Source organism: Quercus suber, unplaced genomic scaffold (genome assembly GCF_002906115.3).
Source record: "Quercus suber isolate HL8 unplaced genomic scaffold, Cork oak 2.0 scaffold_85, whole genome shotgun sequence".
NCBI classification, from domain to species: Eukaryota; Viridiplantae; Streptophyta; class Magnoliopsida; order Fagales; family Fagaceae; genus Quercus; species Quercus suber.
The window spans coordinates 164,219-188,204 of NW_027069550.1; the positions used below are offsets into that span (position 1 = coordinate 164,219).

General features: G+C 33.8%; 1 protein-coding gene across 2 annotated transcripts; it reads right to left on the reverse strand.

The window, feature by feature from the left end:
- Window positions 1-1,230: 1,230 nt before the first annotated feature.
- On the reverse strand, window positions 1,231-19,152 carry LOC112019307 (carboxypeptidase SOL1). Of its 2 annotated transcripts, none has more exons than XM_065774016.1 (17): window positions 18,859-19,152; window positions 18,497-18,572; window positions 18,301-18,396; window positions 18,114-18,144; window positions 17,923-17,979; window positions 17,207-17,302; window positions 14,690-14,812; window positions 13,746-13,850; window positions 12,511-12,557; window positions 5,181-5,306; window positions 4,898-5,000; window positions 4,251-4,313; window positions 3,855-3,938; window positions 2,803-2,866; window positions 1,966-2,273; window positions 1,736-1,786; window positions 1,231-1,654 (listed from the first exon to the last, which is right to left on the reverse strand). In XM_065774016.1, exons 1-16 carry the CDS (start codon window positions 18,962-18,964, stop codon window positions 1,781-1,783), a joined length of 1,491 nt encoding a protein of 496 aa, XP_065630088.1. In that variant the 5' UTR covers window positions 18,965-19,152; the 3' UTR covers window positions 1,231-1,654; window positions 1,736-1,780. The 2 variants fall into 2 exon arrangements, with proteins under 2 accessions (XP_065630088.1, XP_023907612.1); XM_024051844.2 differs by having other exon boundaries at window positions 1,736-1,789.
- Window positions 19,153-23,986: the final 4,834 nt, after the last annotated feature.

Consider the following 23,986-nt stretch of genomic DNA (forward strand, 5'->3'; position numbering starts at 1 on the left):
ACACATTAACCATCATTCACTCTCTTCCTTTAGCCTCGGGATACGTAAAGAAAGAATAAAAAACTACATACAAGTGAATAGTGTCAATGTAAATTTACACAATTTTTTTAGCAACTTTACAAATTTACATAGTTTTAGCTTGACTGATGTGAGTGATTTTAGGAATGAATATGTAAAATTTGATACATTTTTCTATTTTGTATTGATTGATGCAAATGCTCTTACACAACCGTTGTTGCAGGCTTGCAGTAGTGACTTTGGATAAGAATAAATAAGTTGAAGTTTGAATTAAAGATTAGGAATGATACATATATTAGAAGCAGTTTAGGAGTTGTTTAGTAAGTCATCCCTATAATGTAGGAGGCGGTAAGTGTAGATTGCTTGTTGTCATAAATAAAATTTTGAACACTCTAACCCTATTTTTTTAGAGCACAATTGAAATAACCTTGAATATTATCCTATTACCGATATATTGGCATTTTTAAACAAAGAAAAATGCCCAACAACAAACCAATTTGATCTAAAACCTTTAAAATAAAAATTAATGGATGAATTTGAATGTGCTTTTAATTTGTTATTTGTTGAGTGGAGATTAGGGCGTGAGGACAAAAGCAAATGCTAATACAACAAAAAATTTCTTAGTGACCTTTCTGAGTTTTTGCTAATGCTAAAACTACGGTAAATAAGGTAAAAGCTAAAAAAAAATAAGTAAGGACTCAAATGGGGCTTGCAAATAGTAGGAAAAAACAAAGTAACAAGGTAGTTTATAATTAAGCCTCAAATGCACACTTAATTCAATTACAAAGAACAATAATTGTCAAAGTTGAGTTTAGAGTAAAGACAAACTAATAGATAAAAGAATTCTGATCAATAATACTTAAAGTTCACTTAACAACAATAATAATGAATATGTTTATTGTATTTAGAAACAATAGATGATTTCCAAAATTTCATCTCAATAAGAATAATTAGTATGTTCATTATATTATGAAACAATATTCCAAATGAACTAATAGTTTTTAAACTATTAGTTCATCTTTTATTCATAAACCACAAATTTGTAATAAGAAAACTGTATAGATCACAAGATTCTTCTCCTATCCAAGATTCATCATTTTATTGACCCCCTAAAAAAAATATCTAATCATCGTATATTTTATTTTAAAAGGCATAACATATTAATGAAAGTTTAAGCAGAAATTTATCCTAAATTCTCTTTTACATTCCTCATTCAAGAGAGATCCTAAGTTCTCTTTTTCATTCCTCGTTCAAGAGAATGGTTATCCCAAATACAACTAACAACCCTTCGTTTAATTCTATAAACAGTAGGTTCTATCAACTTTCTTCTTCCTAATTTCTTGTGTATAAATGAGTAATACACAATCTTGCCCATAACCGTAAACACAAGCAAATTTCGTGTTTGTACAGTTGTATGCAAAAGTGTGTAACAACAATTACCCAAATATGTAAATATAATGCTTTCTTCATCAAAATGATGTAATGGGTCATCTCATAGCTGTGCCCGTATGTGAAACTTTTGCAGCATACACTAGAATGTTTGAGAGTGCTGGGACAAGTTAAAAACTTTTTTAACACATTTTCCTGCGCTTCAGCTGAGATCAGGCCACCAAATTTATTGCTGGTTTTTTCTCACCTATGTAGAATATTAAACCAATTATGTTATGCCACTTAATTTAGAAACAAACAAATAAATGATTCAATTGTCTGCTCTTACCAACATAATGATATAGTCTTGTAGAGGAGCTTGGCCAGAAGCTTTTTAACTCTTCTAATTAGCAACACAAATAATACTTGGTTATATACAAGAAATACAAAGCATATTAAGTATAAACTAGCAGCAACCAAGCAATAGATGCCATTTTCGAAAAAGAAATTTTAATTTTTTTTATGAGGTAAAATATACATAAAGCTTTCACAAAAGTAATAAAGTTAAGAGCATCATACCCCAGCTAGCCTTTTTGGCCCTACTACTTGTCTATGTTTTGAAAGGTTACTTTTCATTCTACTCTGAAATAAAAAGCAAAGAAACCCTACAATAATGATCAAAATAAAACAAACTTCCAAATGGCCCCCCAAAAGAAAATCAACAAATTCGAGCCTGATTGTATTGCCACAGTCACATTCACAGCCACTTCGTAGAAGATTCTCCTTCAGTGTGACTTCTGCCTCAAGAACAAAATCTAATGTCATTGCAGCTTCATCCAACCAGATACACGTACTTCTCAATTTGTATCCAGGCATGGCCGCCATAACTGCAGTCAAAGTCATATCAAGATCAGAAACCAGATACCTATCTTAAAACAAAAGCAACATAAGACAAGTGCTGTAGAGCAAGGTGGCCACTAATTGTTTTTCCAATGAATGTTTTAGGTGTATTACATTTTTAAAAAATGGCCTTTGGAGTTAAGATGTGTATCTCAGTCCCTCATACATGATGCAATTTTTTTACAACTTCTCTTATCAGATAGTTTTTGAAGGAGATAACAAGACCATTACATGCTTGAACACACAAAATTCATCAAAAGTTAGCAATTTTCCATGGACTTCAATATTTTAAAGTTTCCATCTGGATTGTAAGCTCTATTTTAAAAAAATAGCTCATTTCATGATGAATCCTACAAAACGTATTAGTGAGGTGTATATAGTGCAGCTTGAGTAATAAACTTTTGTGCTATGAATGCATGAGTGGGTAAAGAGTACATATGTTGAGCTATTTCCTAAATTACCAATATGCATCCCTAATAAAGGAACTTCAAAGCATGCTAATCAAAGGAAAAATACCTTCATACCGCCCTCTTGGGGCAAGCAAGCGATGGTAATCAGCAAAAGTTTTGCCTGATTTGACCTGTCAATAAAGTTTAGAAGACACCAAAGCACAAGTTATGAAAGAGAAGAAGAACTCAACCACCACTTTCTCAAGTAATGCCTAAAAGTTTAGAATTACGTAATGATCAAGCAACAAGAAGCCAATATTATTTTTATTGTATTTAATTTATTTTTATGTGTCAGTGGGAATTAGGTAATTTTCTAGTTTCTGGACATCCATTGGCCATTGGATCTTATTTTGGGATTTGATTCTTTACTGGGTTTTATTTGTGAGTTTAGTTATTAAGTTTGGGTTTAGTTATCAAAGCCCAAGGAGCCCAAGTCCTATCAGGGTTATGTTCTGACCTGCGAAGTTTGACTGAATAATGGAGAGGATCAAGCTAAGGATTGTATGGAGAAACTAAGTACTAGAGTCATGTAACTACTGCTGGTTGTTGGATGGGATTTTCTGATCATTATTGTTATTTGAATTCCTTAGTTAGTATAGAGTTATCTCAATAACGTTTCCTAGTTTCTAGGAATGCTAAGCATTATCAGTTATTTTATTTCAAATGCATTTGTTATTATCATTTCAGATCATTAGAGCCATATTTAAGCAAGAGAATGAATAATAAAAAAAGACAGTAGAAATATAACCCAAAACCCAGGAGGCTGGTCACCTAGAATGAGACGAAATATATATCTCACATTGAATATAACCCAGTTGATAATATGTATTCTAAATTTTAAGTTGCTATGAAACTTTGTTTGAAGTTTGTGTGATGCGACCTTCTCTGAGGTCTGATGCTTAGGAAAGCCTAGGTGTGATACTTAGGAAATTTGAGTGTGATGCCTAGAGAGTTCATCTTTTGTTCTTCTTTGTCCTTAAACTTCCAATAAGAAACCCAATGCCTATAAGAAACTATATGCACAAATGAATTTCAATGCATGAACTTATAAAATAAAAAAACAGCAACAAGATTGCACAAAACAGAATCAATTATGAGTATGCGTGGTTGTAAACATACCGACTGATTCATTCCCTTCACTGTAATAAAACCAGGCAGTGGCCTTCCCCCATCTGATGAAAAGATTCTTCCATGTACTCCTGTCTAAAGAGTACAACTCATATTGATTTCATGCACCATATGAAATCAACACAAAAAAAAAAATATATATATATATATATATATGGCATAACTAAAGTAAGTTTCTAATGGTTATCCTAAATGTGTCACATAAGAGTATAAGATCCAGGACTAAGACAAAAGATTTTGACAAGTAAAACATATCTGCTTATGAATTAGATTCACATATATAATGGAATGCGCACCATGATCATTATTGTGCCAGATAGTCTACTATAGAAACTGCAAGATCGTTATATGAGAAAAAAGTTAGCAGTCAAACAAACCATAACATACCTTCACAAGGCTCGCAACAAGATTAAGCATGCTCATTTTGTTGTATTCCCAAAGAGTAGGAAGCTGCATATTAACATAAGGCAATGAAGAGAACACAATTAACAACTAAATAATAGCAAGACATCAAAAAGAAAGTGAAAGGTAAAAGTTAGAGGGAAGTTCATTTTTTACCCTGAAAGTTTGGAGTTGTTTTCATTTTGGCCCTTTACATTTCAAATTTTTTTTTATTTTGACTGTGTAGGTTTGATTCCGTTTCTGTATTGACCTTGTTATCCATTTTTGTTAGTATTCTGACTATTAAGTTCCCTTAATGCTTAACTATTCCATGAAATACTATTACTAAAATGTTGTGGAATGCAGGAATTTCATTGTTGTAGGCAGAAAACATATTATGGATAGTTAGATTACTAACAAAAATTAAACCATATTATTGTTGATAGGGGGCTCCATTTGATAAGTTACTTCTTTAAAGATCACTTTATCATACATACAGTAACAGGACTACCAAGTTCTAATCATATACTACTCCAATTCCTCCTCTCCCAAAGGAAAAAAAGACTTTTAGGAGTTAAAAGAATCATCAATAGTACCATGCAAGTTTTATACTAGTAAGAATGAAGATATAGACACTTAAACTGAGATCTAACCTCAGTAGCAGAAGGCCATTTGTTATCGCTGATCTCCAAGGTCAATTCAAAACAACCATAATGTATATAATTCCAGTCTTGCATGCCACCATATATAGGGTACCTGCAACAAATATCTTGTGAAACAACTGTGAAAAATATGTTACAAGAAAAAAAGACCAGCATTTCTGAAAAGTTCTCAGATGACTACAGAAGCAGAAATGAAGAATGCCTTGAACAATTGTGATGCAAATGTACTTCTTTAGTTAAAAACTTTCATCAGCATCACTTTTATGCTGCATACCAAGATGCTCCATTCGTAATTCCTCCTTGAAATTCCTTGCTCAGAGACATGTTATAGTGAGACTGACTATATATACTTGCCATGAACCGGAATGTTTCATCATCAGGACATCCAAAGTAATTTGTCCTGAAATTGATTCACATCAAAAGACAAAGCTAAGTTTGAAAGGAAAATCTAAATTGACAAAAATCTTTAGCAATGAATAAACAGAATGTGTCCTGTGATAAAATTACAAACTCAATTTTTCTGGACATCCTTTTATTTAGTTCTTAAAGCTAAGAGATGCTAACAGTGATTCATACAAGAAAATACCAATGCTCTGACACCTAGAGTTTAGGTTGTCATGACATGTTGGACACTAGAACAAGCATCAATTAAGCCAAAATCAGAGAGTGTTAAGGATATGAGACTTGAAATTCCCTTTGCCATCATATGGAAAAATTAAGTGAGAGCAACAAAACTAACCATACAATAAACTTAGACTGAACCCAAATTGATGCAGCCACCCTCTATCCTTAGGACTGACAACCAGCCAGCCAACCTTCTGACCTCTTAGGACTGCCAGCAGTCCCTTATTTTGACTTCTAATATCTGCCATGTATCCTCTTTAATTACAGCTTTGACTTATGTAACTATTGGCTACTTTATTTCCTAATAGTTACAGATTATAAATAGGCTAGCTATGTACCAGTACAATCAGTTTTTTATGTGAATTTAACTTAGTTTCAGACCTGGACAGAAACTTTGTTTCTCCAGTTTCTCTGTAATTCCAGCTTTAATTCTTAATTTTAATGCAATTCTAGTTCAAGTTCTCAATCAATTGATTTTGATTTCCATCACAAATGACAACCATGATATAACAGAACACTGAGAAACCAGATGATGATGAAATACCTAAACTATGAATATAAAATTTTGCAAGTTTGCATATCCATAGATAACTTTTGGTTGAAGTACACCTTTTGTCCAGAAATTTGGTCTATGTTTGATTTTCATTCCCAAAATTTTAAAAGTAATCATCTCGTTCCTGAAAATTGTAAATGATATTTGATCCTTCAGGCCATCTGTGGTTAAATTTATGTCAGGCTTAGCTTTGTAGCGTGTTTAGTCAGAACTTAATCTGACACATACATAATTTCTTTAACAGCAAATGGACAAGTAGACAAAATTGATACCTTTTAAATTTTTCAGAAACAATGCTTTAACTTCTTAAGGGGACAAAAATCAAACTAGGACCAAATTTCGACAAAAAATATATTTCAGCCATAATAATTTAAAGGAAATCAAAAGATATTTATGAAGCTAATTTCAAAATAAGCTGAATGGGTTTGACAAAGTAACGACTACACTTGGTAGCACATTCCATATAGTGATAAGATTATGACCTTACATACTTAATAGACTCACCCTTATTAAAAGTACATTATCTAACTTGCCTACCTATTTCCTCTCTTTATTCCCTATTCCTGTTGATGTGGCTAATCGGATTGAACAGCTTCAGCAAAATTTCTTATTGGATGGGTTGGGGGATGAGCCTAAATTTCATCTAGTGAACTGGGCTAAAGTTTGTGATCTTCTTCCCTCTGGTGGTTTGGTTATTAGGAGTTTGAGGCGTTTTAATCAAGCACTACTAGGGAAGTGGCTGTGGAGGCTTGGGCTTGAGAGGGATGCATTATGGAGGAGAGTGAAAGAAGTGAAATATGGTTGTGAATGGGGCGGGGTGGTGGTTGTTCTAACTCTGTGTCTGGTCCTTATAGGGTGAGTTTGTGGAAGTACATTAGACGTGGCTATCTACTTTGTCAAGTTATCTTTAGTTTGAGTTCAGGGATGGATCAAGAGTAACGTTTTGGCAGGATCAATGGTGAGGGGATGATTCTCTTGTCATGTACTTTCCTGAGTTATTCAGAATTTGCCATGAGGAGGTTAGTGTGCTAGATCTTATGCAATTCACTAATGGGCCATTGGGATGTTAATTTCATAAGAGTTGTACAGGGTTAGGAGTTGAAGTCTTTGTCAAATTTCATGGATGTAATTTATGGTGCATCAGTAAAAGGAAGGAGGAGGATAAACTGTGCTGGAAACCAGATAAGAACACGGGATTTACAGTGAGCAGTTATTACAGGGTTCTAATTGGTAATGGTGATCTTGGAAGTGCATATGGAAATCACGGATTCTTTCTAGGGTTGCTTTCTTTGTCTAGACTGCAGCTTTGGGGAAAATCTTGACAATTGACAGTTTATGGAAAAAGAATGTGTGGCTTTTGGATTTGTATTATATGTGAAAATGCAATGGGTAAGCAGTAGATCATCTCTTACTTCACTGTCCTATTGTTATAGATTTGTGCACTATGGTGTTGGGTTGGCTTTATTTGGAGTTTGTTGGGTGATGCCAAAGACTGTTGTTGAGTTGCTTGGCCAGGTCATTTTCAGCATCATCGAAATGGTCATTTGTAGATGGCTGTAACGCATTGCTTGATGTTGTGTTTATGGAGGGAGAGGAACAACCGGAGCTTCAAGGACACAGAGAGAACCATGTTTGATATCAAATTATTTTTCTTTAGAACTTTGTTGGATTGGATGTCAGTTTTGCATAGTCATAGTCAGTCTTTATGGTCTGTTAGTGATTTGATAGATTTATATTATCTGCGTGATTGATTGTGTTATGGATTAATATATATGTCAGGGGCATATTTGTAATAGGATACCTTTTATTTTTTTTGATAAGTAAGAAGAGAATATTATTGATAAAAGAAAAGCAAGAGAAACACAAAGAGTTCATGGTAGTGAACAAAGGAAAAAAAAAGAAACAAAAAGAATGAAGCAGCCCCTAAACTATTCTAATAGATGAAAGAAAATCCAAAAGGGTAGAACAATCCGAATAACCCCAACGTCGAGACCAATCAAAGAGAGTCCGCTGGCAGTACTCAAATAACTGAACCATAGTTTTCTCCTCATTCTCAAAAGACCGCCTATTCCGTTCAGTCCAAATAGTCCACATTAAACAACCTGGAACCAAATCCCAAATATCAAAGCTAAGCTTCCCAAGCCAATGATACCAGCAAAATAATAAGTCCACAACTGAACCTGGCATGACCCAATCGATCCCAAACAACCGAATCATATACATCCACAAAGAATGAGCTGTCGGACAGAAAAGTAACAGGTGATCCACAGATTCCGCATCGTTACAGCACAAACAACAGCGATTCGCCAAAGGACGACCACAAAGCATAAGATTATCCAAAGTTAGAATCTGACCATGGGCTGCTGTCCACATAAAAAATGCCACCCTTTTAGGAACCTTAACTTTCCAAATACCCTTCCAAGGGAAAATGGAAGGAGCTGCATTTCGAATCTTATGATAAAAGGACCGAGTATCAAACTTCCCACTGCCATTAAGATCCCAACAAAGACTATCACACCCTCCACCCCTAGGAATTGTCCCTATTGGGGAGGTGCATAACATTCAATCTTTGGCTAATATCCTTCACATCAAGGTGGGAAGTTTGCCTATGATTTATTTGGGTATGCCTTTGGGTACTTTGTACAAAACAGCCTCCATTTGGAATCCGATCCTTGAGAGGATGGATAAGAAGCTTTCAGGCTGGAAGCAGCTTTATTTGTCAAAGGGTGGTAGACTTACCTTGTTGAAGAGTACCCTTTCAAGCCTTCCAACTTACTACCTTTCCCTTTTTACTATCCCTAAAGCTGTGGCGACTAGACTGGAATGCATTCAAAGGAACTTCTTGTGGGGTTCATCAATTGAGTGTTTTAAATATCCGTTGGTGGCTTGGGAAAATGTTTGCTTATCACGTGAGTTGGGTGGTTTGGGAATTCGGAAGTTGACGCCTTTTAATCAGGCCCTATTAGGGAAATGGCTTTAGAGGTATGGCCATGAAACCTCTCATCTGTGGCGAAGGGTTATTGCCATGAAATATGGGGAAGGAAGAAGGGGTTGGTGCACTAGAGCTTGTAGTAGGGCTCATGGTTGTGGGTTATGGCGGAGTATCAGTGAAGGGTGGGAAACTTTCGCTAAGCATTTCTCTTTTGTGGTGGGGGACGGTTCTCGTATTCTCTTTTGGCATGATAAGTGGATTGGTGATGTTCCTCTCAAAATTCTTTATCCTCGGTTATTTTTGTGTTCAGCTACTAAGGAGGCTTGTATTTCAAAGATGTTAAGCCCTCCTTTTATATACATATATATGATAGTTTGTGTTAGGGAGTTGACTTAAGTTACCCAAAACACTGGTTTTATTCACAACATGGTATCAGAGCGCTGCCATTAACCCCCACGACCACAACCCACCACGCCACCACTGCCAGTGACCATATTTGTCAACAACCATCACCGATCTAAATTCCGACAACCACTACTACCTGAGTTTCCCTTCCTGGAGGTGTTGCCTAGCTCCGGCAACTGAGTCTGTGGTCTCGTGACACCATATCATCATCACCTGACCGCAATTCGGTCACAGTCCTAGTCGTCCTCCTCGGCGACACACGGTGGCCATCAGCCATAGCTCTTACCCTCGTGCCGCTGCTGTTGGGATTTTAATCCATATATCTCTCGTCTATTATGATTTTATAAGTATTGGGGTGGATTGTTGTGCTGGAACTTCTTTGTTAGGTGGATGTTTAGTGCTGGGCTGGTGTTTGTTGCTGTTGCTGCTATGGGATTTTGCTTGACTGGTGTTTATTAGTGTTACAGGTGCCCTGCGTGATGTTGGTATTTGATTTGTTTAAATTGTAAAAGTTGACTTCTTTCCCATGTCCACTTTTATTTGTTTACTGTTAGTTTTTTCTTCAACCCAACAATTATTTTTTTGTCTCCAGACATGTTATCTATTACTTCTATTCGTCTCAATGGAAGTAATTATGCTCAGTGGGCCCAAGCTGTTGATTGTTGAAGTTTATTTTCTTGGTAGGAAGAAGTTTAATTATGTGATAGAGGACCCACCTGCATCCACTGACTCTAAGTATGCTGATTGGAGGGCAGAGTGATGTGGGACAAATTAGGGATTTGCCTACGTTTAGTTGTGGTGGGTTTAAGGTCAGGAAAGAAAAAGAATTAGAGAGAAGTTAGGGCTGTTTAGGGGCTGTGTAAACAGTACCAGTGAACAGTAACCTTAGAAAGAAAGAAGAGAGAGAAAAGAGAGAATGAGAAAGAAACAACAAAGGCCAACATGCCTCTGGCTCAAAACACTCAATTTTATTAATCAACCCATTCTACTTTTAGTACATTGAGCACAATATATATAAAGACTCTTACTTGTACTAGAAGATTCTAGACTCAAGAAAATTACCAAAATACCCTTTCAGATTTGCTCCTAATATAAAATTGAGCATAACTAATCAAATAAAAAACCCAAATTAAAAATTGTTTTAACCATAAAAGACTCATACTTAGACCATTACTTTCACTTCAATTGGACTTCACACAGAGACCCAATAAAATAATTCTTGAATAGGCGAATTTGCAAAGTAATAGCATATTAAAATTCCATGACTCCATCACAGAGGATGCACAAATTAGGAGTCGTTTGTGGAATAGCATGGAATCTAAGATCAATTGTAGTTTGGTTTTCTTACCAACTGCTAAACTTGTTTGGGAACAAGCCAAGGAGTTGTACTCTGGTGTCAACAATTTGAAGCGAATATATGATCTTCACCAAGCTTATTTCTCCTTGACTCTCAATGATGTGTCTTTGGAATACTATTATAACAAGTTTAAGGGTACATGTGAAGAACTCAATATTTACCAACCCATCTCCTCTAATTTTAAAACTATGAAGAAACAATGAGATTATATGCATGTTGCTCGCTTCCTCTTTGGCTTACCTCCAACCTTTAAATTAGTGAAATCACAACTTTTTGGCTAGTAAAGACATCCCTTCATTGAGTCAAGTTTTTGGTAGGCTTAGACAAGCTACATTATCTGATTCTAGTACTACTACTCCCACTGTACCTACTGGTGATACATCTGCTTTTGCCACCTCTATGGGGAGTGGTAGAGGTGGCCGTGGAGGCTGAGGCCGTTGGAGTAGAGGTCATGAGCAAGGGGGAGGGGGTCATGGTAAAGGGCGTGCCCCTCGTAAATGCACTTATTGTCATGGAGAGAATCATACTGTGGACTTCTATTGGGAATTATATGGTAAATCCTCGGCTCATCAAGATAGTCTTCAAGTTGAAGAACTGACTTCACAGTCACTTCCACCAACATTAAGAGTAGTCTCCATCCTTGAGGAAGAGTATAATCGCCTCGTGTCTATGCATTCTAATCCTGAGAGATATCATAGTCTAGTTGGTAAGCTAAATTATCTCACAATTACTCGCCTAGCTTATCATTTGCAATTAGTGTTTTAAGCTAGTACATGAAAGCTTCTTGTCTTCCACATTGGGAGGCAGCTATTCAGATTGTGAGGTACCTTAAAGCACATTTAGGTCGTGGTCTCTTGTATAAAGCTAACGGTCACCTACTAGTAGAAGCTTTTACAAATGTAGATTGGGCAGGATCACCTTCAAACAGAAAATCCACTACTAGATATTGCACTTTTTCTAGAAGGAAACACTATTACTTGGAAAAGTAAGAAACAAAGTGTTGTAGCCAGATCTAGTGCAGAGGCTGAGTATAGAGCCATGGCGCGCACATGTTGTGAGCTTTATGTGGATTAAGCATTTATTTGACGAATTAGAGTTTGATGTGAAGCTGCCTATGACTATGCATTGTGATAATCAAGCAACAATTCACATAACCTCCAATCCTATGTTCCATGAGCAAACTAAGCATATTGAAGTAGATTGTCACATTACTCGTAAGAAAGTAGAGGATTGTTTAATTGCTACTCCATATGTTTCTACGAGAATCCAAATTGCTGATATGTTTACCAACTCGTTTGGATTTATTATGCAACAAGCTGAGATTGTATGATATATACTCTCTAGTTTGAAGGGGGGTGTTATGGGTTAATATATATGTCAGGGGCATATTTGTAATATACATATATATAATAGTTTCTGTTAGGGGGCTGACTTAAGTTACCCTAAACACTTGTTTTATTCACAACAGATTGTATGGACCCAACTGTATACTCCCTATACACTTGGGCAACCCTTTTTTTTTTTTTTTATAGCAATAAAAATCGTATTACTTGTAAAAAATTAAATTTTAAAAATAAAAATAAAAATAAAAAAAAGACTATGACCTTATATGGAAAAAAGAGCAACAATGAACTGGAAGGACAGAAGAGTAGAACATGACAGCAGAGAGCAATTTCAAGTTACAAAGTATATATAATGCACTGAACAATTGATCCAGGATGTAAAATCATCACCTTTTATCCTGAGTGCCGTCCCACGGATAATTTGCAACAAGTGCACCCTGTGAACAGACGAAGACGCCCTTAAAAACTCATTTTTGTGTATTCTATCTAAATACTCGTTAACTAAGAAAGAAAACACATCCTGTTTTGAACCAACGCCCATGAGACAACTTTATATCTTTGGAATCAGCATAATTGAATGAGTCAACCAGATAATAGATGACAAAAATAAGTGGATTTTGATACAGGGAAAAAATGCATGTTCTATATTCAGTGATGTCATGAGAGTATGAGACCTTATCTTTTCTTTTCTGAAAGTCATTAAGATGTCTTTCATTTTAAAGAGAGAGAAGAAAAATAAAAAAAGAAGTCAAAGAACTGACCAAACATTTCTGACAGTGGGGAGTATTATGCTGTGAATTTATACAAATGAAGCTAGTTTCAGTGATGTGGGAGACACAAGAAGATTATTATTTAGTATTATTTATATTTGCAAGTCAATTTTATTTTTATGTTTTAGGTCCTATTAGTTTATTGGGCTATTAGTATTTTAATTTAGAAGCAAGGTTATTTTTGTAATAAGGCAATTAGGGTTTTCTAGCCAATTAGAACTAGGGTTTAGCAATCCTTTATAAGCAACCTATTGTACCCCTTGAGGAGTTAATTGATATTTTGATGAATGAAAACAATGGCCGTTTGGTCTTTCCTTGGTCTGGTGCTAACTCCGGGTCCACCCTAAGTGCTAACTCCTAGTGATCTTCCCGCTTGGTGCTGACTCCAAGCAAGGCCTAAGTGCTGACTCCTAGGTCATATCTTTTATTTTTCCATTATTTCAGTTTTGTTCTGGTTGTCTTGTGTCATTCAGTCTTCAGTGAAGTACTGTTTACACCTGTTTTCAAGTGGCTAAATCTATAATACTCTATGAGTAAGTCTTTGCTCATGTCTAAAAAATAAATAGAATTCAAACAAATAAAAATAAAAAGGAGCTGAAGGAGGCTGGGGGAAAGGCTGTTCGTTGATAATAGAGATTCTGCTCAGCTTTCCAGAAAAGAAAAAACAAAACAAAAATATATTTAACAATGAAGGTGTAACACTGGCCAAAATTTTCAGTAAACACCTTTTACTGCTAGGAAATTGAACATTAACACTCACCATAAAATCAACTTTGAGAAAGTATCCATATCAAATGGAAATAGTATGGATATGGTTTTTTGCAGTTAGTAACATGAGAAAATAAGAAGTATTACCCCATGCAAACTGGCAGATGCTGTAAATTGTACATCCCTCAACCAATTCATAATTGCTCTGGTTTCAGGTTGCCGCATATGCACGTCCTCATTCATAGGAAAGAACTGTGATTGCAAGCAAATCAATGTCTTCCATTATTAAAACATCACCAAAATAGAAATGAAGAGTAACAGCATTATTTTCACATTATAATATTAAAAATATGCTTCTGAACATTCCCTCCTTTTAGTGATTTCAACCTTAAGATCTAAATTGAATCTGGACCAAAATATTTTGTTTCCAAGTTTTAAGTCGTCGATTACATTAGGTAATATTTAACAATAGAATATGCACCCCAGTTGTCAATTATGACAACAAAAATGCATGTGAAAAGTCATAGTCTTAAATTTCACTATCAAAATATCAACTCTTGATCTGAAAAACTCCTTTTCTTGCTTGAGTGCAGTTCATGGTACTGTTAGCAACACCAGACAGCACCCTCTGCTTTGTTTCAGTTTCAAACTAGCCTCTGTTAACTAAGATTCCTAAAATCTAAAGCAATTTAGCCATCCTATCTTTATCCAAAGAACCTTAAATTTCAATGCATGGGGCTGTCCTACATCAAATAGCTTTATTAATAACTACATACTGGTAGTCAAATGGACTGAAATCAGATAGATAATAATCTAACAAAAATTTTGCATCTTATTTATCATTGAATGAATTTTCCCTTTCAATAATGTTATAGAAAACTACAATTCTACAAGTGAGGATTTGAATTCCAAATTAGAAAAGTCCCAATAATATACAACTTTATTGCAGTCCTGGATGATTTCTATGAAAACTACAATATATCCTACAGTCTAGGACAAAGTATCACAATTAAAATAGTGCCAACTCGCGATTTTTAGATCCAGATTAAACAAGTGTGTTATATAAAAATACGATTTAACAAAAATTATACCTGATCAGGAAAATCTCGATTTAGATCAACTTTGTTTGCATTACCACGCCTCCTAAGTGAAAAACCATCAGGATTCATGGTTGGTAGTATATGAAGGTGAACATTCTCTACAATCAATGTAGCCTGACCAAACCAATGGAATGTAAGAAAATATTTTATAATTGAATTACATAAAAATCAATATCCAAATTACAAATCATGCAAGATTATGTATGTCACAACTTGAGGATAGTGCTAGCAAACATATGCACTATACCCAAAAGGACCAAGCCACAATTAGGGCTCCACATAATCGATTATATCAACCTTATAAATACTCAATGTGAGACTCAGTTACAACTGATACGAGACTCGGTACACGCCCACAAAACACCTTCACAATCCAAGTCAACACATAAATCCATACAATTCAAGGTAAAATTTCCGCCACATTATGCTGCGATATTTCAAGCTACATGGTGTTTCCAAGTTGATTTTAATATCACAACACCAAGAAAGCACACTAGCTACTTCTGCACTATGCCCCAAGAAAACTAGTCAAGTTGGAGGTCCCCCATGATCGCTTATATGACCCAAATCGATCTAGTACAGGTGATGTGAAACTCAACACACACTCACACAATGCTATTAGAACAAATGCAATTCGATATCACAATTGACGTCCTCGTCAAAGCCTGCATTATGTTGCAGTGCCTCTAAGCAACATGGTGTTACCAAGTTGACTATAATGTCATTGATCACAATTCAAGGAAAGCACTAGCCACATCCATGGTATGCCACAAAATGAATAGTCAAGTTATAATTAGGGTTTCTTTTAATTGCTTATATAGCCTAGTTTGACCAAGTAAACACTCGAAGTGGGACTTAGCACACACCTACACAACCCTGACACCAAATCCATACAATCCAAGGTATTACAATGTAATTGGTGTATACATAAACGTAGAACAAGTTATGTTGGTTTATAACCAAAGAAGATTTGAGTTTACATGTATTCTTATTAAAGGATTCCCTATAATCAAAGGAATCAAACTCTTCTTTTTTAAGAGATTAGTTTCAGATCTTAAACTCTTATTTTTTAAGACTCTTCTGGATTGGGTTGCAGTGTTAGGCTTTCGTTCTTCTTTTTCAGTCCATGGCTTCATGGACTTTTGTACTTTATGCACTTGACTTGCTTTTGTCATCTAAGTGTTATGTTGGTTTATAACCAAAGAAGATTTGAGTTTGCATGTATTCTTCTTTAAGGATTTTCTATAATCAAAGGAATCAAACTCTTATTTTTTAAGAGATCAGTTTCAGATCTTAAACTCCTCTTTTTTAGAATCTTCTCGATTGGGTTGCGGTGTTAGGCTTTCTTCTTTTTAGTCCATGATTTCATGGACTTTTGTACTTTATGCACTTGACTTGCTTTTGTCACTTCCTATATACTCGGGAGACACCTTTCTTCTTCTTTTTTAATATATTTTTATTACTTATAAAAAAAATAATCAAAGGAATCAAACAAACAGCGAAAAAAGGTTTTTAAAAAGCAAAACACAAAATACAATCATGAGTAGCATAGAGATATGCAAAGTGGATAGAAATGATCTAATGAATACAAAATTAAAATACAATTGAATTTTTAGCAGAATTTCTTCTTTCTGCAAAGTATTAACCATCGATAAGGCTCAACCTTGTTAAATGATTAGTTCATGTTTCAGGGGACAAAATAAACTACAAGTTCTAATGCATTTGAGTGAGCAACTTGGGAGGAATTTAAGTCAATTACAAATCTGAAAGTTTCCTCTGTAAATTCCACTTTTAGGATCAAAAAACAAAATTTTGAATCACTAAAATAATTTCTAAGAGTTGAATTATTTACTTTCAATTGTGTATTTTTGGAATTCACAAATCTGGCCACTTCAAATTGAAAAGTCTGTGTCTCCTTTCAATTTATCAAGCCTACCCATCATAAACTACTCACAAAGCAAGTATAAATAGAGTGCTAAAAAAGCATGCAAACTGTAAAGTAACTACTGAAATGAAAAGCAGCCAGCAACTGGAAAATTAACCTAATCATATTTTTCACAAACTATGCACAAAGGTGACAGGTCGTGGGTTTGAGTCCAAGAATCAACCTCTCCAAAAAAAAAAAATTGGGGTAAGACTGCCTACCATGATCTCTCCCAAATCCAACAAAAGTGAGAGCTTTGTGCATAGGATACAACCTTTATGCACAAAGCCAGTGCAAAAAGAACGGAGGAAAAAGAAGAAGGAAGCCAAAGAAACCCAAAGAATCATACACAACAACAAGCCTTGATCCCAAATTTTTGGGGTCGAGTATGAATCCTCAACATATTAGCTAGGATTGGCCACATGTATTCTTTTCATCTATTCTATTCTATTCTATCTGAAGTCATATTCTCTATTACATTAAAATTGTAAAATGATGGTTTAATAAAATTCGTCACATTAAAACAACCAAAGGGAGCAAGCAATAAATCTGCAATGTCATGGAAAATAAGGGGCAAAAAGTACCAAGGGATCCTTTAGATGATTATCACATATCCAATTTGCAAGAAACAATAGAAGCTCACGGCCCACAGGTTCATCCCCGTGCACATTTCCAATGTACTGCAATATCAAATAAAATGGTCATACTCAATGCATAAAACTCCCACTTTTTGTGGGGTGTGAAGAGTTAAATGCATTCAAAGGGAACAGTAATGAAATGCTTTCAAGTATGATATAAGAATCTCTCTCTCTCTCACTCTCTCTCTGATTTTTTTTTTTTTAGTTGTGGCATCCTACAGACATGAATATCCGCATCCCTATCACACAGCTCACTAATTAATCATAGTCTTATTCATCCAAAAAAGAAGAAGAAGAATTACAGATTTAACTCAACTATATCCACTATTATTTGTTGGGCAAGCATTCAAGGAACCAAAAATTTCTTATTTTTGCATCCTTATAATTTCCTGACAAATCAAGTAAATCAATTTGATATTCTTTCTTTTCTTTTTCTGTATATTGTGTCATTGCTATTCTAAAATTCAACCATAAGCAGTGACCGAGACCTTCTCTTTACACCCAAACAGGTTCAAAAACACTTAGCTGTATGTGAAAAGCATAAGAAATCGAATATACAGCTGAAAGTTACAGCCTCGAAGATTATCCCAATAGATCAATATTTAGTAAAGATAAGATTTGAGTCTGTTCATGTCCCTGCAGAAAAAAAACAGATGAGTCACCTTAAATGCAGGTTCAGCCTCTTCTTCTCCAGGCTTGTCAGAAATTTCTATCACCCACTACAGCCAACAGAACAGACGAGACCCACCAAATACGGCAGTCATTCACAACCCAACAGAGGTTATTTAGAATTTGAAATCCAAAATAAAGACAATACAGAAAGAAATGGAACTAAGTTAAGTGAAATGATTACCAGTGGAACTCCCTTCACACTCTTCCCAATACTGATAACCCATTCCAAGAATCCCTCAAAGAGGGAAACAAATAACAAGTCAGCATTAGCATTTAGCACCAAAACAAACATTGTGTTATTTATTATACTAACTGTCTAAATTTAACAACAACAACAACAACAACAAAAGAAGGTGATACAAAATCACCTGTATATCCTAGAAATGTGACTACATCGTTGCGCAAACGCCTTGAGGGCCTTCTCTAGTTGAGAATTAGTCATGTAACCTCGAGCAATGTCAAGACTATGACACGACACAAATCCAACATTCAATTATTATTTTCTTAGGAAAACAAACTATATAATATCCAAATAAGGAAAGTGTTACAAAATAAACAAACTACCTTAAATGTGACCGGTTCTCCTCAAACAAGTGCCGCGCAGTAGAATCCGAATTAAAACTACTATTTTCAAAAAAGCCTGTTAAAATCAAAGGTACAATAATTACAGTTAGAACAAAACAAAACAGAACAAAGATTATTATTCTAAGTTGACATAGGAACCAAAGAAAAGAGCTTGCGATTCGTAAAGGTGAAGTGAAAAAGGAAATTTTTTTTTTTTTTTTAAAGGAAAACAAGTTGAGATTCTTAATTTTTGGAAAGTCAAAATTAACGAGGAATCTGAGATTCTCAGACGACATTCCATTTCCTTTCCTTCAGTTTCTCAGCAACCAAACTAAAGATTAGAGAAAGAGAGAGAGAGAGACCTGAAGAGAGAGAAGACTGTTGTTGTTGACCGCCTCTGGCAAAGGTAGGTTGAAGAAAAGAAGAAAAGGTGAGAGAAAGGAAGACGAGAGAAAAGAGAAGTTCCATTTTTGTGTAGTGATGATGATTGATTTTGATCTTCTTCACATTTGGTGTGTTTGTTTATTTTTATAATCAGGTAGGTTTTTCTGTTTATATATTTATGAGCTATGATTAGAGTTTGAGAGAAAATGAGAGTTGAGACTCGAAGAGTGAGTCAGCGAAGCGAAGAAGACGCCCACTGCATATGATCCCACGTGAGAACGACGCCGCCCTAATATAACAACAAAGTTTAAAAATCAAATATAAAATATTAGACTCGGCTTTGCGCGTGTAATGTGTTTTTTAAATTATAAAAATAAAAAAAAAATAAAAAAAAAAGGTCTTTCCTGATTGAATTTCCCATTTTTTTATCAAGAATATCTCTATATCTCTTAAACATAAAGATAAAATTAAAGAATAATTTGATAAAAATACAATTATAACTCTCACTAAGTAGAATTTCAAACTTCTTTATGCATTTATAAATTAAGAGGCAGCCAAGCTTTTTCTTTTTTTTTTTGAGCAAGATTTAGGTGTGGTTTCTTAAGTTTTTCTCTTCAGGTCTAAGATACTGTACATAAATTTTATCCTTGAGAGTGAGGCAACCATGCTAGTGTAGAAAGATATCAACACCGCATTCGAGAATTTTTCCTTAATGACATAAACTTCCAATTTAACCAATTATAATTATTATTGTTGTTGTCATTGTTTTGCACATCTCATTGCATGCCACAAATAGGCCCCTTTACATATCAAAAAGCATAAAAGATATTGACATTTAAATTATCTGAACTCAATCATATAATGCTTGTGAGTTGAAAATAAGTAAATATTCTAAATGGGAGATGAATAAAAGTGGGATACATAGGCCCTGTTTGGTTGTGCATTTTAAACAATATTTTTTAGTTTTTAAACAGCATTTCACGCATTTCAACATACTTTTTCACCCACACGTATTTCAAAAAACAATAAACAACAATTTTTAAACTACTCTACCAAACACCCCCATAGTGGCTACGTAGGATTTGTGTTGAGATAAGCATTAAAATGCCAATGGTTTTTGCATCAAATAGGGACTAAACAATTCATTGTCCACGAATCACGCACTTTGAATTGGATTTCTTAGAGTAACTTTTTTCTTTATCCAACCGGATCTGGATCCATTCTTCTAACATTAATTGAGGAAATTAAATGATATGTTAATGGGCTGATTTGTTCTTATTTATGGGTTTTTTTTCCAATTTTGATTTTTATTATGAAATAGTGTATAGCTCAGGGATGGCAAATTGGCAATGGGGCAGGGTGGGTTCAAAGGATGGGGTCTTCGCCGCCGTCCCGCATGATTTTGTCTTACTTCATTCCCATCCCGCTTTGCATGATAGGAAAATTTTTCTTACCTCATCCTCGCCCCTTGAGAGGCACGAAGCCTCGCCCCACCCCGTAAAACACTACTTTTTGTTAATTTACTCACAACTATTACAATTATTTTTAATAAAACCTGCTTCATTAATAAAAATATACTTGAAATTATAAATAAATTTATCCTATCAAATCAAACTAATTTTAAGCAAAAATTGAATAATTTTATTAAAGTTTTTAACAAGACAATATCACAATAAAAACAAAAATCTCATAATACAAAATCAATGATTCAATAATATATAAATTTGTTTATAATGAAGACAAAAGAAAACGTTAAAATTGGTACCTTATTTTCAACCTTACTAGAGGAAAAAAAAGAGGCATAAAGTCTTGTTGGGTAGAATAAAATAAGTTGATTATATGTTTGTTGAAATAGTAGGGTTTTAAGGTATGAAAAATTTACAATTTAACCTTTATTAATGTGGGACAGGCCAAGGTGGGTTGGGTCTAAAAAGTATAAACCCATCACCGCCCCGCCCCGTGATGTAGAGCTAAAATCTCACCCCATCCCCAATCCACCACCTTTGCGAGGTGGGGAAAACCCACGTGGGGCAAAATGGGGAGAAGGGATCAAGCGGGGTAGGATAATATTGTCATCCCAAGTATAACCCATGCATATACTAGATACAATTTAAAATAAAATTAAAAAATTTTTGCAATTATACACATATATGGATTCAAATTATTCTCTCTCTTTCTCTTTTTTTTTTTTTTTTTTTAAATTTCGTTTGGATATACATGTGAGTTTACTCTTCTTCTTTTTCCTTTTTTTTCTTTTTGTTTATTGGATTTTTGTTAATTTGAACTCGCACACACACACACACGCACACACACATGAGTTTATTCTTACACCAAGTTGTAAAAATTATATATATATATATATATACTCACACACACACTAGTCTCAGCACACGCGCTTCGCGCATGCGATGATGTTTTTATTTTTATTTTTTATAGTGTCATAATTTTTCATTCATTTTAATTTAAAGTTTATACATTTTCTCATTAATATTACGCATTTAGAACTACTAATACAACCAGAAGTGTCATGAGGTTAGCTTCAATAAATGAACAAATATTACACATTTATTTTGTAGCAAAAAAAAACATGTGTTTTTATTTTATATATATAATTTTTATTTTAATAAACTAATTTATAAGTAAATAAAGCAATTTGAAAATCAACAAGAAAGTGACCCTATTTTTAAGCAATATTTTAGTGGGATATATATATATGTAAGGACCAGATTTGAATTCCTAATTCAAAATGTAAATGGACTTAGGACCAAAAAACTCAAAACAATGAATTTATAGAGAAATGGGTTAGAAAACTGTGCTTTAGTTAATCGAACAACAAGTTAAGTAGGTTGATGACAAAAGAGTTAAGATAGACAAGTTTAAACTGAAGAAAAAATGCCATCGACAATGTCCAAGGAAACTGGTTTTTATATAAAGCTCTTAAATGTGGTTACAAGTTTTGTTCTAGATTGCTACAGTATTTCTTCCTTGATTTTCCGATCTCTTAGTCTCATTGCCCCCTCCCGCTTTTATACTGTCTTTTCTTTAGATCTCTATCTTACACGTGCATGTCAGATGGCTGGTATTGATACTTGTCCCATTAACATCTCCCATAAGTCTTCATGTAATAGCTGTAAAGCTGAAATCCACTGTTCAGGTACCACCTTCACATTAATGTGGTCAGGAAGTTAGCTGCAACGCATTTAATGTAAAGGTAGCAGTTTTCTCCTTAGATATTTTAGGACACTTCCCTATCCTGAGTTCTCATAGTGCTTATCTGTATCAACTGAGTGTTTTTATGACATTCTCTCGAATGGTAGACCATCTCTATAGACCTCGGCTTTAGTTAGCCAAAGAGTCTCTTATCCTCGGCACAACCCCCTAGGCCATTGTAATCTAATTAACTTCTCCGTTTGCCAACATGGGTTCTTTTGACAGTGTTTACTCTCCCTTGGATGCCTTCAGTCCTCGGATTGAGCCTTAGGTCCATTATATGCATAAATAATGGGCTTCGGGACCCAATGTCCCTACAATATACATATGATTTAGAATCTAATTGGATCTAAACTCTTCAGTTTTTGCATCCCATAATTCACTTGCCACAAAAATTAAAAAAATTAGATAGAACACATGGCAAAAAATTGAATTTCAATTAAAATTCAATTTAGAATCTAATTGAATTTAAACTATTTGATTTTTGCACCAAATAATTCACTTGACATACAAATTTAAAAATTATATGAGACACATGGTGCAAAATTAGACATGATTTAGAATTTAATTAGATCTAAGTTCTTCAATTTTTGCACCCAACAATTCATTTATCACACAGATTAAAAAATTGGATGGGACACATGGCATAAAAATGAACTTCAATTAAAATTCAATTTTGAATCTAATTAAATTTAGACTCTTTGATTTTTATACCTAATAATTCACTTGACACACAAATTTAAAAATTAAATGAGACACATGGCACAAAATTAAACTCTAATTTAGAATTTAATTGAATTTTCTCTCAGTTTTGGCTATTAATATATATATATATATATATAATCAAGAATCATGTGTAAATTAATGAAAAAAAATATATTTATTTCAATTAAAATTAAATAGATAATAAAAATAAAGTAGTCTTTTACTCTCTCTTTTTTAAGTAACATTTTACTTTAAATTATATAATGAATGCATATTGTGTAAGATTAAGTTTTTATAAATAAATAAATAAAATCATATATAAGTCCAAAATTAATTGAATGGAATATGATAGATAACTATGCAACTAATATAAGAGGAGATTCCTAGAAAAATATAAAGGGAGTTTGCATAATTAAAACTCAAGTGCATATTTAAATGAAAAGCCTTGAATTCAATAATTAAAAAAATAATAATTGAAAGCATATTTAAGTGGTAAGCTCAATGTAATAGTTAAGAATTAGTATGAACAACCCAAATTACTAAACATTAAAAGATAAAGGTAGAAATAACTTACATAATAATTGAATTTTTGTCTTTAAAATTGAGGTAGGAGGCACCAAATTTCACCCTATCAAAAAAAAAAAAAAAATGTGTGAATGTAAACTTCAAGGAATTTTTTTGAGAAAAACACAATACCAAGAGTATTGCTTGATCGAGTGCTTCGAAATCTCAAGGAAAATCCCTGAAAAAAATAAAATAAAAAAACATGAATAATAAAAAATATAAAAAAATTAAACAAATAACAAATAACCCTAAAAAATGATAGACACTTGGATGTTCAAAATATTAATTAAAAAAAAATCATGAACCTGGCCTTAATATTTATAGTGACTTGAAAATTTAAAGATGAGAGTAATGGTATAATAAAACTATTATCCATAATCATTCCTATATTTTATCCAACAAACAAAATTTCAACCACAGTAAACTTCAACCCAAAAAAAAAAGTTGATAAGAAGTTGATTCTATTTAAAAAAATAATTTCAAGTTGTGAAGAAGTCGATATAAGGAAAAAAAAAAATTAAAATCCAATACCATAAAAATCAAGTTATTAACATTAATTACAAATTTTTATTTTCTATTATACCATAAAAATCATATTGTTAATTAATGTTATTAGCTTTTTTTTTT